This window comes from Erithacus rubecula (genome assembly GCF_903797595.1).
Source record: "Erithacus rubecula genome assembly, chromosome: 1".
Classification (NCBI taxonomy): Eukaryota; Metazoa; Chordata; class Aves; order Passeriformes; family Muscicapidae; genus Erithacus; species Erithacus rubecula.
This window is the reverse complement of record NC_136658.1, coordinates 84,964,873-84,983,020: the sequence shown is the minus strand read 5'-3', so window position 1 is coordinate 84,983,020 and position 18,148 is coordinate 84,964,873. Positions and strand designations below refer to the sequence as shown.

The 18,148-nt window shown below is 40.3% G+C and overlaps 1 protein-coding gene across 4 annotated transcripts in view; it reads left to right on the top strand.

The window, feature by feature from the left end:
• Window positions 1-18,148, top strand: part of FHL2 (four and a half LIM domains 2) — a 52,975-nt gene that overhangs the window by 27,432 nt on the left and 7,395 nt on the right. For 3 of the 4 annotated variants that reach the window (XM_079320623.1, XM_079320625.1, XM_079320624.1), the window contains exon 2: window positions 12,571-12,746. In XM_079320623.1, coding sequence (XP_079176749.1) covers window positions 12,591-12,746 — 156 coding nt within the window. In that variant the 5' untranslated portion in view covers window positions 12,571-12,590. Of the gene's footprint in view, window positions 1-1,804; window positions 1,865-12,570; window positions 12,747-18,148 lie in introns of those variants that run through there. The other variant, XM_079320626.1, reaches the window with a different exon arrangement.

Sequence of the window (18,148 nt, the reverse complement as noted above, 5' to 3'; positions counted from 1 at the left end):
GCAGCTCTCCCCAGATATAGGTGCAGCTCCAAGGTAGCTCACGAGTTCAAAGAAAATTTTTCACTCTCTGGTTTAATTCATTTTACAGTGCCACTGCAAATTCAAGGGAAGAGTCAGGGACTCCCCATGTGGCTGGGGAGTGCAGCAGCTTTGATTTAAATAGGATTTATTTGCCATGGCATTCTTAATCCTGTATGCCCATTGTCAGTCCTCTGGGGCACGATGCCTGTGTTTTGAAAACTCAAGAGCAAAGGCTGATCAACTGACAAGCAGATCATTGCTGGTCATCAAAATAACTCACATCTGTAAAGGAGAGTTGACTTCTGATAGAAGAACTAGGAATGACCCTGCCCCACCATTTTATTCTGTGCTTTTCTAGATTTGGAACAGCACTGAGACCAACTAACACATTTCACCCCCATTCCAAATCCGACTTCATTTGGGTGCATAGTGGGACAGCAAGTACAGGACAGGGTTCTGGAAAAAGTTTGTTTTGCAGGAGAAACCCTTATCTAACCCATGTGCACATCTACACCACTGCTCAGGCACATGCCAGAACCCTGTACCCAGAATTGGACTACCTGGCATCTTCTGGATGTAAAACAACAGCAAGACTCTCAGGATAATGGGCTTTACATATTAATCCTTCTGGTTTCCCTTTAGGTTGAAAGCATTCATATTAAGGCACCTCCCTTTGGCAAACACCAGTCATTACTGAAGAATTACCCTGAAATGCCTCCCCAGCCTACCCCTCAAGCTGCAGAGAGCAGACATCTCCCACGTCTTCTGATCCAATTCTTCCCTCTGGGAGGTTTCTCAGCACCCTCACTGTTTTGATTAGCAGAATGCATTTCTGCTAGGATGGTCGATAAATGAAATTGGATTTTGTAGCAGAAAAAGTAGTTCCTGATTATAGTAGGATTAATAGCTCCCCCTCTCCCTACCATGTGCACACTGGCAAGGCTCTCGATTGGGTACTGAGCATGTGCTGAGACAATCTGTTCTTTTGGCTTTCTCTTACAAAAAGATGGTTGGTTTTGGGTTCACTGATTTCTCTTGCTTTTGTTCGTTTTTCTCCTGACTATGGGGAAGCTTGGAAAGAAAAAAGGGTGGAGAGGAACTAGACTGGGGTCTGAATGCTCACAAAGAAATGTCTGCACACTTGGTCTTTGTAAAAATGTGCACCTGTCCACAAAGAGAGACAGGTTGTTTCACTCTTCTTTGGCAAGACATGCAGCAGGCAAACCGACCAAAGGAAATAAAGCCTCATACCAATTTTAGCCAAGGACTTTATTCTCAGCCAGGTGAAGAGCCTTACAAATGGGCTGGAGCTGCTGTAAAACCTCTCCTTCTGCAAAGAGCGAGATTTAGCAAAGCCGTGTTATTAATAAGCATCAGGGGTTTAGAGAAACAAAGGCTGGAGGAGGGGAGAGGGAGCCTTATTTTAGGAAGGGGGCCAAGAAAGACAAGATGTTTAGGAGGGGGAAGCATCGACACCCTTGGGCTAGAGAAAGTGTCGAACGCCAGCTGCAGAGCGCCTCAAAGAATGAAAGTCTCCGGTGCTTTTGTGTCCTTATATGGTAAAATGATAGCGAGGGGTTTCTCCGGGCTGGGGAAGGCGGCGGCTGCCGGCACAGCGCGGGCTGGGGCTGGGGCTGGGGCTGGGGCTGCGATCTGGGGCTGCGATCTGGGGCTGCGGGCTGGGGCTGGGGCTGGGGCTGCAGAGCCGCTCCGCGGGCGCGGGTCAGCCCAGCCGCCTGTGCCGCTCTGCCCTCGGCCAGGCCACTGTGCTCTGCACATCTGCCCATGGATGTGACCCCTGTCCCCGCTCCCGGACCTGGCATTAACTGCCCGCTGCTGCTCTGTAAGTAATTATCCCTTTTTTCCCCTTCGCTCCCACTACCCACAGAATGTACCTTTGGGGGTGTCGCTTTAAACAAAGGGTGCGGAGAGGAGGAGAGGGTTGGTGGGGAAGGATGCGAGGAGGGAGATTGCAGGTCCCCCTTTCTCCTGAGTGCACGGAGAGGACAAAATGACAAATTTCTCATCGCAGCAATTACTGCTGCATGTCCGTAGTAAAGCGACACATCGGCGAGCCGATGAGGTGCCGGGTCTTTCCATGTGTAACTATTTGTATTGTGCTGCGTGTGTAATCCACCGGGAAGGTGATAAAAAGTGGGAGATGGAGTCTGAGATTCCTTACACCTCCGTGCACTCCTGCTGCCGAGCTCAACAAAGGAGCATTTTTGTACTGTAGCAGGAGCAGATGCACACGAAACAAAGGTTTCTCCTCTTTGCAGGGGAAACAGTGTGCACAGATCGTGTATGGAAAAACGGGGAGCCGTCAGCATCGTATTGCTTCTTTTTATGTGGGGAGAATAAATTAGAATACAAATCCCAATTGATCGCTCTGCATCCCTTCTTTTGGTCCTTCTCTCTGTGCATGTGTGTGCAGCCACTGTAGCCCGGTCCTTACTGTGCGCTAATGTGGATTTCTCTGTGTACATAATAAAGGAAATACTAACTTTCATTGTCTGCATTGGTGGCTGTTCCAAACTTTTTTACTGCCCTCAAGGAATATAGCTTTTATTTAGTTGACCAAACACCTGCATATTCCAGCTTTGCAGTGTGCAGAGACACACTTTGCTGAGTACACCAGAGCAGCAAATGATAAATATATATATATATATATATCTGCAAGTCTATGATTGCCACTCCACTGACTCCAATCTAGAGGTATATTAACTAACATTGCTAATTGACATTGAGATTGTCAGCAGCTGTAATATTTATTGATGATTTTGTGCATTTATATGTTGTCTTGAATAGGAATTGTTCTAAAAAGGACCAATATAAGGCTGTATTTTTAGATGCACAAATGCATCCAGATGTGAAAGAATGCTACAATTAAGGTTGTCTCTGGGTTTCTGTTGTGAAACTTATTTTCAGCAGTTCCTAAGTTTATAGGGCTCTAAGATTTCTGACCAAAATCTTCTGTGCCTTTTATCAGCCAGATGGTAAACTTTTAAAATGATTGCTTCAGGTGTTTGGATATTAAAAGAAAAAAAAATTTACAAACATTTATGTCTGTTTTGTGCACCTGTAAATATAACTGGGAGTGAATGGATTTTAAAGTTTCCTTTTTCAATAGAACCTGACCAATTCTTGGTCACATTTGGAGAAATATTTTTTTTTAAAAAGGATATGAGTTGCTATATTAAAAACTCAGTTCCTGACACACCTTAGCATTACTACCAAAATCTCATCAGAGCACCAATAAAACTGTATTTTAGCCATAGGTAAAATGATCTCTGGCTTGTGAACCAACATGTGGCTGAGATGAGTGGGGCAGCTGAAAAGACATAAAATGCTGCTGTTGAGGAATCAAATGTGTAAAAATTACCCGGGGTTCCCACCTGACATTTCCATCCAAATAGCACACATAGGCTAGGGAGTGGACCAGTTCTTGTGGTCTTTTGAAAAAGCTCAAGATGACTAAAATGCTGGGATAAAACATAGTTATTTTTGGTTCTCACCATTCTGCCAAATGTGCTCCCACAGAAATCAGCAGTGCTACATATGCAAGCACCAAATAGTCACTTCCAGGTGGTTTGGATTTGCAGGAAAATATTGCTAGTTTTTGTGAAATCACTGTTACCTCACAGCAGTGGCTATATTGTGTCAGATATTCTTTGTCCATGTGAAGTTCCTACCATGTAAGGCATGAAAGGGTGATTCCCAATTGAAGAACTCAGGTACAAAGAATTATGTTTCCCACTTCTTAGAGAAGTCTAGGGACAACATTTCCCTGAAATCACATCTTTCCTGTCCATACAGACATCAGCTCTCCCAGATGGCACACCTTGCATGAGAAAATAGATCAGGCAACACTTTGATCACACACAGCACAGTCTGCCTGGATTCCATCATGCTTTGAATGTCAGAAAAAAAAAAAAAAACCCAACAAACAAACAAAAAACCAAAAAACAACAATGCCAAAACATTGGTGACAATGTACAACTTCTATAATTCTAGGAGTTGATGAGAGTTTCTCCTGCACTGCAAATTCAAGCTTTCCTCCCAAAAGAAAGGGATGAGGAGGGCTCCAAAGACCTATATTCATGAGAGACCCCTGGCTCAGTTCTCCAGGGCATTGATCTCTGAGCCTCAGAGCCAAGAAATGTGTTACCTGCTGATATCCTCACCTCCCTGCCTTGCCTCATCTCACAGGGGCCAGGATATTCAGAGCTAAGGGAAGGTCAGACAAGTGCTTACCCCATCAGCCACAAGCAATGCCTGTTGCTGCTGGCCAGCATGCCCACAGTCTGTCAAGGTCCCCATGGACCAGGAGCATTCAGGTCTAAGTCTCATTCATGTTTCTCTGATGGGTAAATCTGTCCTGAGCATCTCTGGACAAACTCTGAATGGTGCAGTGTTGTAGGCAATCATCTTCCCTCACTTGGATACTGCTTCAGAGACTGGGAGAATCTCATAATTTGCATTTTTAGACTGATTAATTCTAATGGTGTCGTTTTAATATTTAATTTACATATGCACAGTTATTTGGGATGCAGATTCACCCCAAGTGATAGTGTGAAATGGCAGGGTAATGACAGGTTTCATGAAAATAAATCTTGGATACACTGACAGCCACTGATGCATTAACATCTCAACAATATTAATTAGCTGTATATAGACAGAATTTTATTATAAACCACTAGAGCCTTCTCCTAAGGATGAATATCAAAATACTCATGCCAGGTGAAAAAGTTAATTTTGTTCCTTTTCACGTACCCTTCTATATTATATTGGATTATAGAAACTAGGATGCTGAATGGTTACTGTGCATATAATAATATGCCATAAGAGGAATGCAGGTGAGCATAACACTGATATAAATGTATTCACCACTCCATTTCATGGGAAATTTTTGAATTTAAAGTTTCAAATATATCAACTACTGCAAAGAAAGGTCTAAGGTATCACTCTGATGGTGTGAGTTAGTTCTAGACCCTCAGCAAGCATAAGCATAAGGGCTCAAAACCCACCACTGTTTCTTCACTTCATCTTGCACAATGAAAGCAGCAAATTGCATAAAGGCATGAAATACCTGTAAGCATTTGCATAGATGCATTTTGTCATTGCCCTGAAGAACCCTTGAGATTTAGGGCAGAAGTCTTTTCAGAGATCAGGCTCTCACCTTTAATGAATTCCACCTCTCCATACTATACCATGCAGGTCACCATGGTGGATTCAACATCTTCCTTCCTCAGCTGGAAATAATCTTGCCTACATAAAGATTGCCTATGCTCATGTCACCAGGCTCTCCATGTCTCTGTGCCTTCTTCTCTACCTCTCATGCACTACAGGTGCTTTGGCTCAACCTTAGCAGATGTTCTCTTTTCTATGTCCAGTTTCCAGCCACAAACCCCCCCCAAATTGGGCCTAACTGATTTCACCCAGGTGCAGTCAATCTGGTTTGTTAAGATGTGCCCAGCTGCATGGGTGCCCCCAAGGTTTACCTAGCTCTTTTACCTTGTTTGGGAACACCATGGGCATGGCAGCTGAGCAGGAAGGTTTGGATACCCAGAGCCCTGAGGCATTCACTGCCACAGCAGTTTTGTACAGCAGCTGTAAGATCTGCATTAACTGATCCCCAAACCAGGAGCACCAACTGTCTTAGACACAAGGGGGCTTTGTGGTCTTAGCTCAGCAAACAGAACCAGAGCTCTGCTGCTGGAGGCCAGAACAAATAACAGAGCATTCTCCTTCCACACAATCATCCCAACTGTTCTTCTTCATCCCTTCTTTAAAGAAGGAAGCACAGCACACTGTTCTGGTTTTGTGCACTGGGTAGTAGTATGCAGGATTTAAAAAACACAGAAAAATTTGGACATATGACTGAATGGTAGCACATGTCATTTCAGAGTATTTTTATTTTAAAGTCTAATTTCTCTGAGATTATTAGTATTCCTGTCAATAAGAGATTGTAATCCTTTTCTGGAAAAACAAATCTTTGTTGGAGTTTAGTATCTGCAGACATTTAGCTTATACACTACTTTTGCAGGATAGTGCCAGAAATAAAAACAAGGTTTATTAATCTTATACTGTTTTTCTCCTGTATCATCATCTGTTATCTACTTAAATGCTCTTATTAGAAACATAATTTTTTATGCTTAAGCAGGATCAAGTACTTGACCTTTCCTTTGAGCAAGCATTTGCTTATTTTGCAAGAGAAAGAAGGAGGACAGCAATTTCAAAAGGCTTTAACAGAGAAAATAAAAGCAAGCCTTTCCACTTGAACTGTGCTCCTCCTTGCTGTGGCAGATTTAAGTCATGCTCCATGTTATTTCAATATGCTTCTTTTGTAACTGAAATGTGTGCAGGGATATGGGCAAGACCACAGACCCTCCATCATTTCACTATCAGCCTGAGATAACCACAGAGCAAACTCTCTGGGGTACACTTTCAAAAAGTGTCAGTGCTCAGTTCTTCTGTGGCATTTGTAGATATTACCACTGGTTCTTGGTCTACCACTGCTGGAGTGGCTCTAGACTGGAGCAGACCTTTATTGACTGCCAAACACAATAAACCACACAGAAACCACAAGTGAAGTGTTCCTTCCCCACTGCTATAACTGGGATTACTTTACCCAGAGGCATGAGGAACCTTGCCACAAAAGAAAAAGAAACGTTTGCTATTTTATTTATTTGTCTATTTATTTTTGTTATTCATGTTCTGCTGAGGAATAACCAGCACACTATCCACTTTCCAGGTCATGATAGGCTGACTGTGCAATGAAAACAGGAAACAGACATGCTTTGGTTATCTGCATATGTTAATGCAGTCTGTCTGGTCAGAAAATTGCTCTAAACAGATTTTTTAAAACTCTAAAGGAGAGATCAGAATATTATACTATATGCAAAATAAGTCAGTCATTTCCAAGAAAGGTGAGTCTTTGGAAAAATCTGAAAGTAATTTTGAGGAATATTGTAACTTTATTAAAAATGAAACTTATTTTTCTTTAAATATCTGTTAAAATATAGCATCTAAAGGCATGACTGGGCTATTTTTCTTGGGGTAAAATTTTAATTGTTTATTATTATTATTATTATTATTATTATTTTAAAATATTAAACCAGATTTTCCTGGCTTTTGACAAAGAGCTTCTAAGACATCTGTGAATATCTACTCTAAGCTTAAGAAACAGCAATGAACACCTCTGTAACTGAGTACTTTCAATATTCTAAACTTGATGTGGACCCTGGTAAACCACTGAGTTTGTTAACAGGGCTGTTCTGGGAGATAAATGATATATCATAAGGATCTTGCTTTCTTGAAGACAGGGTGCTAAATTCTTTTTGTTGTGCTTAGTTCAGGATTGCTCCTCCATAGCAGCAGAAAGAGAAAAAGGCTTCTGCTTTCTTCTCAGCTTGAAAATTTAAAAGACAAGGAGTGCAGCCACATCTGCCTAAACATCCCTGTCTCATTTACAGGCTAAGAGTAAACCCCAGACCACTGTCCCTCATAGCCTGGTTAGCCTTTGCATTGGCCAGCAAATGTCCTTCTGTGGCCCCAGCCTTTTGTGCATCAGCTGTCTTGGCTCCCCATGGCCAGGAGCTGCTGCTGAAGGGTCACAGCTCTGACAACTCAAAGCATCAACACCTGTCCTATGGCCAGCAGCACCTCCAAGCACCCAGGGTCCCTTTGCTCCATCATGACAGCATTTGTGGGTACTCAGTGAAGAGGGTAACATACACCTGGACAGGCAAATAAAGAGGACTAGCAGCCCTTAATGTGTTCTCATGAATCTAAACACACAGGAGTGCTTTGGGTATCTGTGGTGTACATCTACACCAGCTTCAGGTGAATTCTGACCATACATAACTTTCCCCTACCCTCCATCTCTCATCAAAACTGCAAGAAAATGGTAATTTCTTATTTTTCTAAACCAAATTTAAAAGAAATAGAATTAGGTTTCCCTCTTTTCCCCTTGCATGGCCTTATAGTCTGGTTTGGAAAGACACTTATGTCTTCCAAGAGTGTTTTCCTGTTGCTGAAACAAGATGATAGATAATGAATATGGTAAGAGCAGCTAAGTTACAGGAAAAAAAGTCACCTCTTGCCAGAAAGATGAGCACAGTTTGAACTGTCAGATCTTGGTTGTAAATAAATCTTTTCATTTTAGCCTTTGGAGCATTAATATAAATTGTTTCCAAATGCTCTAGACCTGCATGGCTCATGTCACTGAAGTTGCCAGACACAAATCTTCCTTCCTCAGGGGAAGAGAAATAAACAGAGAGAAAATTCTCCATGTGTACTGTTCTTCTGGAAAAATATTCAGGTGGGAGAAATATCTGTGCATCTTGAAGGTAGACTCTGTTTCCTGTGCAGGTGGCTAACACAACATTCCCATCCAGGGTCACAGGTGGAGAGAGCCTCAGCACTACTGACCTAATTAATTCAACAGCAAGCCCCTCTTTGGCATCTACAGGGGCTTAATTCTGTGTCTCCAGATGCTGTTACAACAAGAGATCAGAACTTCACTGAATAAACTAAACAACTCCTACATGTTTTAGACAGTTTTCCCTTGGCCTCTTTCTTCTGCTTGTGCATCTGCACCTCTCAGTGCTCAACACCCCTTAAGAAGAGTTGAAATAAGAGATGGACACACCAGCATTTATTAGGCTTGCAGACATAGCTCAAGAAGCTGGTAAGGTCTGCTTTTTCAGTAGTCAATAGTGTCATGGGATGGGGGAATATTTCTTAATGACATGATGAGCCCTGATATTTATGTGGTAATATGACAACTTTAGGAATTGCTGCCAGTAAAAGAAGACTGAGCCAATGGGGAAAGCAGCATAGATTTTGAGGCAGTCTACTAACTTTTTGGTAATTTTCCTGCCAATTCTTACTTCCTGTGAGACACAGTGTGGGTAGTACTAACATTTGGCATAAGCTGAAGCTTCTTTTTAGGGTGTGCAACTGAAAGATCTTTTCCTTTCGGGGATGTACTTGTTATGTCTGATGTTGAAGGAGGGAGACTGAATGGCAGAAAAAATCAATTTCCCCATCATAATTACATTGAGAGCAATCTGAAAAAGCATAAGTATAGAATGACTACAGTGATAAAATCTAAAGACCTTTTGCCACAAAGAGCTGCAATAATGATGAGTTTCTGTCCCACAACACTTTACAGTCAGCAAGTATCAAACACAAGAGAAAGAAATAGATCAATGGCAAGGAGGTTGAATTGCAAATTGTGTCCATCCAGAGCTGTGCAAGTCTCCTGATTTGTTTTTTTCCCTTCAAGTCCAAAACATTGCATAAAGCCTACACTAAGCTTAACATGTGATTTTATATGACAGAAATTAATGAACAGGCAATGTAAAGGACCATGTGTACAAAGTGAGAGCCAAAAATATTGCTCAGTATGATTTTACATTTCTTGATTGTAAGACAGCAGTAAAATTATTTGTTTGAGATTGTTTCTAGTATTTAGTAGATAGGACCCATTATTACCTCATATTTAATTATCTCTGGAGCAGAAAAAACCCTGTACAATATACTCAAATATCACATAGCAGATCATGAGATTCAGTCCAAGGCATGGATTTAAACAGCCTGGAATTTTGGGATGCTTCACTCTTAATTCCAGCTTACTGAATGAACCTGAATTCCTAACTTTAAGAGTCAAATCTCATCCAGAGGTGCCCCTGCACTGTCTTCACAGAGCAGAGTTCATCCTTAAATCTGTTTGGGATGTAGAAATGAGGACTGCCTCTTCCTGCTCAGGGTGAGGGGGACAATCCCCTGGGACAATCTTAGAGCACATTTAACAAAACTAGATCCTTTTCAGGATAGGAAGGCAGTGTCCTGGTAATTTCTGAAATAGTGGCAGTAACTATTGAATGATTGCTGAATTATTTTTAATTGTTGAATTATTACATTATTGCCTAAATTATTAAATACATATATTATATAATGCTTGCTTCTGCTCCTGTGAAATGCACCTAGAAGATAATTACAGCACTCAAGAGGGAAAGTCCTGTGACCAAGAGACAGGAACATCCACCTCTAAGGGAACAGTCCTTCTTCCAGTCACAATGAACTTCTATATTTTACATTTAGAGCTTTAGATGAAGTGGTATAAACCTGTAAAGTAATCACACTCTATAGTTTTTGCTTTCACACATCATGAGTGCAGAGAAACATTTCACTCTTCAGTATCACGCATCTACTTTTAAATCAGGGCTAGAAAGAAGTAATTCTGAAGAAGGGAGACAAATGTAAGTTCATAAGTTATTTCTGCTCACATTTGAACTTAGCAATAATGCACATTAAATAGGAAACAAAATCCTATCATTTGGGGAAAATACGCCTAATATAGTCTGGTAAAAAAAATGCAGATTTCTGACCAAAATACAGACCATTTGAACAAAAGCTATCACTCACGTCAGACTTAGTCAATGTCTACACATGTAACTCAGCATACCTTGGTTTGACTCCATACGTTTTGCTGAGATTACTCCAGAAGGAAATTAAGTCCTGACTAGTTCTTTCCTGGGAAAGTCCAAATCTATTATGTAGGTTTGGGGTGCAAACAGGCTCAAAACAGAGAGGAAATTCCGTGATCATCCTTTAAATGCTCTGGCAAAGACTGCAGGTGCAGCTCAAGAGAGAACTAACTTGCTGAAAGCAGCTCCTGCCTTATGCCTCCATTGCTAGCTGCTGCTGAAAATGGGCTAGAGGGGAACTTTGGGTGTCATTGCACTTCTCTCTCCAGCACTTCTTCTTACTTTCTGTCTTCTTATCAGTCCTATGATCCTCTCTACCCCTTAAGGACAAAGAGTACCCTACACACTCCCAGTTCCCCCTGGGATAGGAAAGTTAATTAGTTCCTAGACCATCTTTAAGGCCAAAGCAGTTGTACTGCTAGTCCTGGGTGGTCAGGAGCACAGGTAACCAGCTGCCAGGATTTGTGCTTCCCACAAGCACATCTTAGGCTTTGCTAGTTTGTCTCTCTTCTTAAGTATCTACTTGGAATTCAGACTTTCCAGTTGAGACATCACTCACCCCTCAGTTTGTGATAGTTACCACAAAATTCAGCAGTGGATTGACGCCTAAAAAAAAAAAAAAGCTTTCTAGTCATCAAATTAAAGCTTGTCCATTCAGGCAACCCTAAAATCTTAATCCCCTCCCAGCTAGACAGAAAAAAAGATGATAATAAAAACTGGAATCCTAGAGGAAAACTCAGGATTTCAGAATGTCCTATGGGTGGCTCCCACTGTCAGAGGGAGAGGATAAACTCCAGAAATCAGCAACCTATGCCAAGAACACTAAGCAAGTAACATTTTGTTTAAAACTGCGAGCTGAAGTTGGCGAAAGGGCTGCAGCTGCTGTAAATGTCACTTGTGCATGAAAGACAGAGGTAGCCACTTAAGCTGTTAGTACTCAAAACATTTAAGGATTTATAGATCAGATATGGCTTAAAGAGGAGATGCAGCCTGGCAGGCAGTGAAGATCATGCAGTCCAGGTGACATGTACTTTCTGCTTGGGAAATTCCCTTTCCTAAGCAGGCAGCCATGCCCTGCTCCAGCTGTAACCTCCAAACAGATCTCAGATGCAACACGTGCTGCAAGCCTCAGGTAGAGAAAGAAGGTGATGACTGTAATGAAACCCAAAATAAATTGTCCCAGGCAATAATATATATTCATCAAAGGCATTTATGTCATCTTTGCTTGTGTGTGCATTCAGAAAATTATAGAGACATAAGAAAACCTGAGGAGCAAACTTCAATTGTCCCTAATTCAGACAAGCTGAAACACCATACGCAATTTTTTCTACATGCTTTTCCTCTTCCATAATCATTGTTTGACATTTGTCTGAGCCAGGACACCTGGTACCCAACTCCCAGTTGTGTCCCAATACACTACAGCTGTTGCATAACTCCTTCAGTTGTATCAGAGGGGAATCAGATAGACAATCATGGATCCTACACCTTGTCTCCATAGTCCCATGCATGAGCAGAGATGGAGGGTTGGTGTCTGTCTGTGGGGGAATGATTGCCAGACACTGAGATACTGAGAATGCAGAGAATGAAGGTGCAGGAGGATATAACTGTGATGCCTGATAGGCTGTGCATGACTAAAGTCTACTAGCAATGTAAACCTTCCTCTTGCCTTATGCAGGAGATGCTGCTTCTGAAGATCAGCAGGCTCATCCTCTTAATGGACTTGACTGTCTCCATCCCCTACAGAAGCATCTTCTTGTTGCAGAACTACAGGTCAAATTCCATTTGCAAATCCCATGACAATTTTTCATACTCAGAGTTTACTCCTCCCTCTCATCTCTATCACTAGGTCTGGCCAAAGATGGATCAACAGATGGCTAATTCAGATGGGCTGCACTGCAAAATTTATAGCCCAGTTTCTTCCTATTTATTCATTTATTTGACTGAAAGTTGGATTAAAACTGAGGTACAATGTGATAAACAAGAATTGATAAACTTTCCTGGGGGACTGGATCAAGTGTAGTCTGACATGTGCCTGTTCCTGTTTTTGTGGCAGGATAACTGGACTCCAGCAACATGACTGAACGCTTTGATTGCCACTACTGCAAAGAGTCTCTCTTTGGTAAGAAGTACATCCTGAAGGAGGACAGCCCCTACTGTGTGAAATGCTATGAAAATCTTTATTCCAACACCTGTGAGGAATGCAAAAAACCTATTGGGGCTGACTGCAAGGTATGTTGGATTTGTGTCTTGTTACAGAAATCTCAACAGATACAGAGCTCTGAGATCCAACACCTACACAGGGGTTTCCTTCAATGGGAGAGCATGTTTGTTGTCATTACTTTGCAAATCCTTCTTTACCCAGCATATTAATAGAAATGCACTCCTGTAAAGCACAGAATGATCTGATGCTCTGATGCAAGAAATTCTCTTTAATTAATTGGGAGAACCTTTCCTCAGGGCCAGCTGGGATCTGAAAGGGCGACAAAACCTGGTTGAGCCTACTTTTAGGTCAGAGGGAGCTAAGCCACTGCTGGCTTTGCAGTGACCACACTTCTGTGGTCATCAAGAGACACACTCAAGCTAAGGTGCTAACTTGTAGGTCACAGAAATCTAGCTAATGCTGGCCCAAGCAATAAATCAGGTAGACTTAGAAAAATTAGCCTTTAAATACAGAATGATAATAGTGGAGTCTAATCAAAGAATGGGATGGAAATGGGATGGACAGAGCAGAAGCCTCGCTTGCTGGAGTTATGCACTGCTACAACACATGGAGACACCTGCCTGGTACAGATTAGTTGTGACCACCTGTACTTCTTTCAAATTAATTAAAACAACTGGAGTTTATTCCAGTTTCAACTGCCTGAATGAAGACAGAGGAACCATCCAGTGAAGTGTCTGTTATACAGCTACCAACTTCCTCTGATATACATTCTCCCTGCATAAAATTGATCTGTTCAAAGTTAGACAAGACTTTCCCAGGGTGAGATTGCAGTAGAACTTAAATTTGTATTGCATGGCCATAGAATTCTTCATTGACCCAAGGAAATCTGATTTTTGATTTTCCACTGCTGATCCATACCTCTAGAAAGACAAACTAATTCTCATTATTGTTACTACCACTCACTCACTAGTTCAGGGATGCAAAAAATATATGCTTATTCAGACTGGAAAAAATAAATGTTTCATACATTCCAAATTGATCTACAACACCCTATTGGCAAATCAGTAGGAAAGTCCCTTTCAGAAGCCTTAAAAAGGTAAAAATGTTTCACCACCAAGACAGGGAACTGGCAATGATCTGTAGGAAGGTATAAAATTGCCAGTTTTCCTACAGCTCATAAATATTCAGGTTAGAGATGAGATACAGCTGGCCTGGCCTGACCTGAAAAAGCAAAATATTCCTGCCTTGTTCCAGAATGTGCTTTTGCTTTAAGGTCTCTTTCTAATCCCTTGAGAAGATATTTCCACGTGTTGATAGTCAAGAATTTAAAAACTTGGACCAGCTTCAACAAATCTTGGTCAAAGTATTCAGGAATTAATCAGGCTGAACTTTTCAACCCAGATTTATGTATTTAGGGAGTGTGGGTGTTATCTGATATACTGCTTTGCTTTATTTTTAAGGGAGGCACACTTTAATGTCAGATAGAAAAAAAAAAGAAAAATAAAAAGCCTCAACTGTCTGCAATCTAAGAATATTTTATCTATGTAAAAAAACAGAACTATATGTGGAAAACATGACTAAGATATAGTAAATAAAGATTTCTTAAAGAGGTATAGAACATGCCAGAAACAAAGATGTCCTTTTTGGTTTCTGTGATGGCTGTTTGTGCCCATCCATGCTTTATGCTGTGGTTTTTGATGCTGTTGACTGATTTTAAGTGAATTCTGACAGATGGATAAAAGTTGAAATTTAAATTCCTGCAAGTTTTCTGAAAAAAAATTCCGTGTTTGGGTAGAAAAGGAGATCCTATGAATGTTCTCAATGAGAAGAAAACTAGAGTAGTTTTTCAATGACAGTAAGAGACACCAGAGAACACTTTTGAGAATGCCCTTGCAAATGCCTCAGCCACAAGATAAGTTTCAGATGAAGTGTGTGCACTGTATGACCGAGCATAACTTAGCCATGAAACAGTCACAAAAAATCAGTCTTCCCCTTATTGAACTGTACAGACACAGAGGTATATAAATACATAAGAAATACACACACATATGTATGCATTTTTGCATAAATCTTTTTACACATTGCATTTACTTTTTCACCTGAACAAAGAAGATAAATTGTACTGTGTTTGGGAATGAAACCAGTGTGTTTACTGTATGTAGGAAATTAACTCAAATTTGTTCATATGCTCAACATAACCTGAAAATGTAAAATTTGGGAAGAAAAACCTAATGGAGTGACAGTGTCATGAGAAAAGGTCACATCCAGGCCCCTTCATCTGGCAGTGGTGTCCACACTTACATCCACATTACAACCTTATTACATAGTTCTCACATCAGATTCATCACATCACGAGTCCTTTCTTGCCCACCATTATTTGTCTACACTGAGAAAAGCTGCACTGAGAACCAGATGCTCTTAATTTCCTTCTTTCTCACCCTCCCAATTACAATCAAACCTCCTATAACTGGCAGGTTATAGTGAAGCCACAGGTGTTGAGAAGAGGACACATGTAATACTCGAATTCTGACAGAACCAGACTCTGAGAGAATGAAATTAATGCAGGATTTTCACATTGTGTTTTAGCTATAGCACTGAGAGCCCACAAGACAACAGTGCTGCTTAGAAACTTACCTTGAATTCAAGTTGGGGGAGAATTTTCTTCACTATACTTCTAGTTTTTAAAGTAATTTATGGGTAACTGTGACTATAACTGAGTAATAAATATTTTTTTCTTTATTTTAAAATAAGTCTTTTCCACCAAAAAATTCCAGAATGACAATATATGTCTGAATGACAGCCTTGGGCATAGGCCATTTCATTAACTGTAAACAGTTCTAGCTGATGCTTGCAAAACTTTCACAGACAAATTAAAATCTTCATACACTGAGTGGTAGAAGGCACCAGCAGGCAGCATGAAAACACAATGCCATTTCTTTCACACCTGTTATACATTATCCACATGCCAAGAGGTTATAGGAGAAGTTTACTTTTTCTAGAAAAAAATTGGCATTTTGTTGGCTAAGACCCTGGTGAATGCTCACCACACCTACAGTTTCATGCTTATTTCTGGAAATCCATACATCTTCTGCCCATTGGCTTAACTGCTGAAGGGCTACTTTCAGATCCTATGGTATAGAAACCATTGCAAACACAGGAAATACCTACAGTAATCCTGCATTTAATGCAGTCCACAAGCTGGCCTTGGCAGGCAGAAGGGGATAAAAACTCTCTCTGTGAAATGTGAAAATTAAATTATGAGTAGATTGTGAGATACAGCTACTGTGTCAGCACACAGGCCAAAAAATTACTCAAAAGGGTCATTTTCACACATAAACTAAACAAAAAAAAAAAATAAAACCTCCAGAAATGATGATCAGGAAATGGAAAAATAAATATTTTTCTCATTTTTAATATTTAAACCCTGTCCCAACATGTCACACTTTTTCAGCTGGTTACTGAATCTCAGGCTAGTTGTTGTAAAGTGAAATGGTAAAAGAGGAAAATGCCTAAATATCTTCTCATGCATGTAAAGGGCTGAGTACAGCACAATATAGCTTGTTTTCACCTTTTCTCAACATAATTTTGTAGATATGTGCCAGTCTAACATACTTTAGTGTTTTGCTACAGGGTATGTGTAGCTAAAATCTGCACAGTATTTAGTTGGCATAGCCCATTTCCTATATTCAATCTTCTGAAAAGACCATTGTGGCAGCCAAAAAAAGCCATCTACAACATATACAGTCACTGTTGTGGTAATAAGCTCTCTAATGTCCTTCTTCCTACTGGGTCCCTGTTGAAATCCTGTTCAAGAGAAATGGTATTGCGTAATGGCTTCAGTTTACTTAGACCTCAAAAGCCTGAGGAGAAGAAATATAAATGCAGGGTATGAGGACCAAGCTTAACCCAGTTAACTGGTAATCCCAGTCTAAGGGGCTCTCTTGTTTGTTTTTTTTAAACCCACACTTTTCTTTGTCACATACAGTCCCACCTTAGAGGCCAAATTAAACTACTCTACAGAGCTGTGGAGAAGCTGTAAAACCTGATCATGACAGTGTTAACAGTTATCTTGTCACAGTTTTCTTTGTGGGTGTCATAATGAAAACAAGTGAAAATACAGGAATTAGTTGTATATCACTTGTACCTTCTGCTGGAACAGATTTATTTGGGTTACAATCAGCTAGCATAAACTAGAGTTCACATGTCTAGACTAAATCTGATGTTATCTCAGCTTAACAGAGGAGCAGCCTGACATTCAGAAAGCTTTAAGTTAGTTTTTCAGATCAATATATCCACATTTATATCCAAAATACAGACAATACATCCACAGCTTATGGACAAGCCAAAGGCTCCAGTGATATATAAAGCATGTTGAAATAGACCAAACCTCCTTTTCAGTGACCTAAGAACACTCATGATGCATAAATGGTTTCATCAGTACCTTTCTTATTTCAGATGTGACAGGTTCAGAGAGAAAAAACAATATCCATTTCATCAGTCTAATACTCTACTGTCAAAGCCAGGCATCTTAGAACTCTGTCTACATTCAATGACAGTAGTTGTAGTAATCCAGAGTAGCTAAAGATTATTCAATCCACTTTTTTTATACTGGGTATTTTTTGTTGTAGTTTTGCTTCATTACTTCATCATGATGAAATATCTACTACTGTCACCTACCCAGCCATTGCCTATAAAATCTTGCCATCATAACTGACTCAGGGATCAAGTCTTTCATCATTGACACCTAATCTTTGTCTTCATTACTGCTCTTCTAGAAGACATGCACCTTCTTCAGGGTATAATTCCATTGATAAAATAAGCATGCATCAGCACATGAATTTTGAATATTAAAAAATAGCTGGCTGAAAAATGTAAAAACAGGAAATGACAGCTAGTGAGGAAAAATAATTGAATATATCATGTTACAAGAGAAACAAAATCAGATCTGTTGTTCTACTTTATAAAAAGCAAGTTTCAGTTCTTCTGGAAAGCACTGTAAATTGTATTTTTCTGTTGGAAAAGTAATATGAGAGCAGATTTAGGCTATTTGACTTCACTAAAGAGAAAAAAAAATTAAGTTACTTCCAGAAAAGATTGGTTTGAATTTGTTATTAGAAAAGATTAAAACTTTGCAGTCAGAAATCTGTGTTGTTTCAAAAGGATTTAGCTGAAATGAATAGATGAGCTGAATAAACAATTGTCTGAAAGCTGTAAAGTGGAGGTCTTAGATATTCTATCACAGAGTGCAATCTCAGAGGTGAAAGAAGATTGGGTATTGTTAGTCACAATGATTCAAAAAATTTAGGTAAGTAGCACAGAGGTCCAAACAGAAATGCTTAATGGCATGGTCAAATTCTGAGAGAAATTACTAAAGTTCAACATACCACATATCAGCTGAGCTAGATGAAGCTATTTCAGTGTTTCCTGCTAGCTCAAAATAACCACCAGTTATTTTAGGTTAACCTAAACC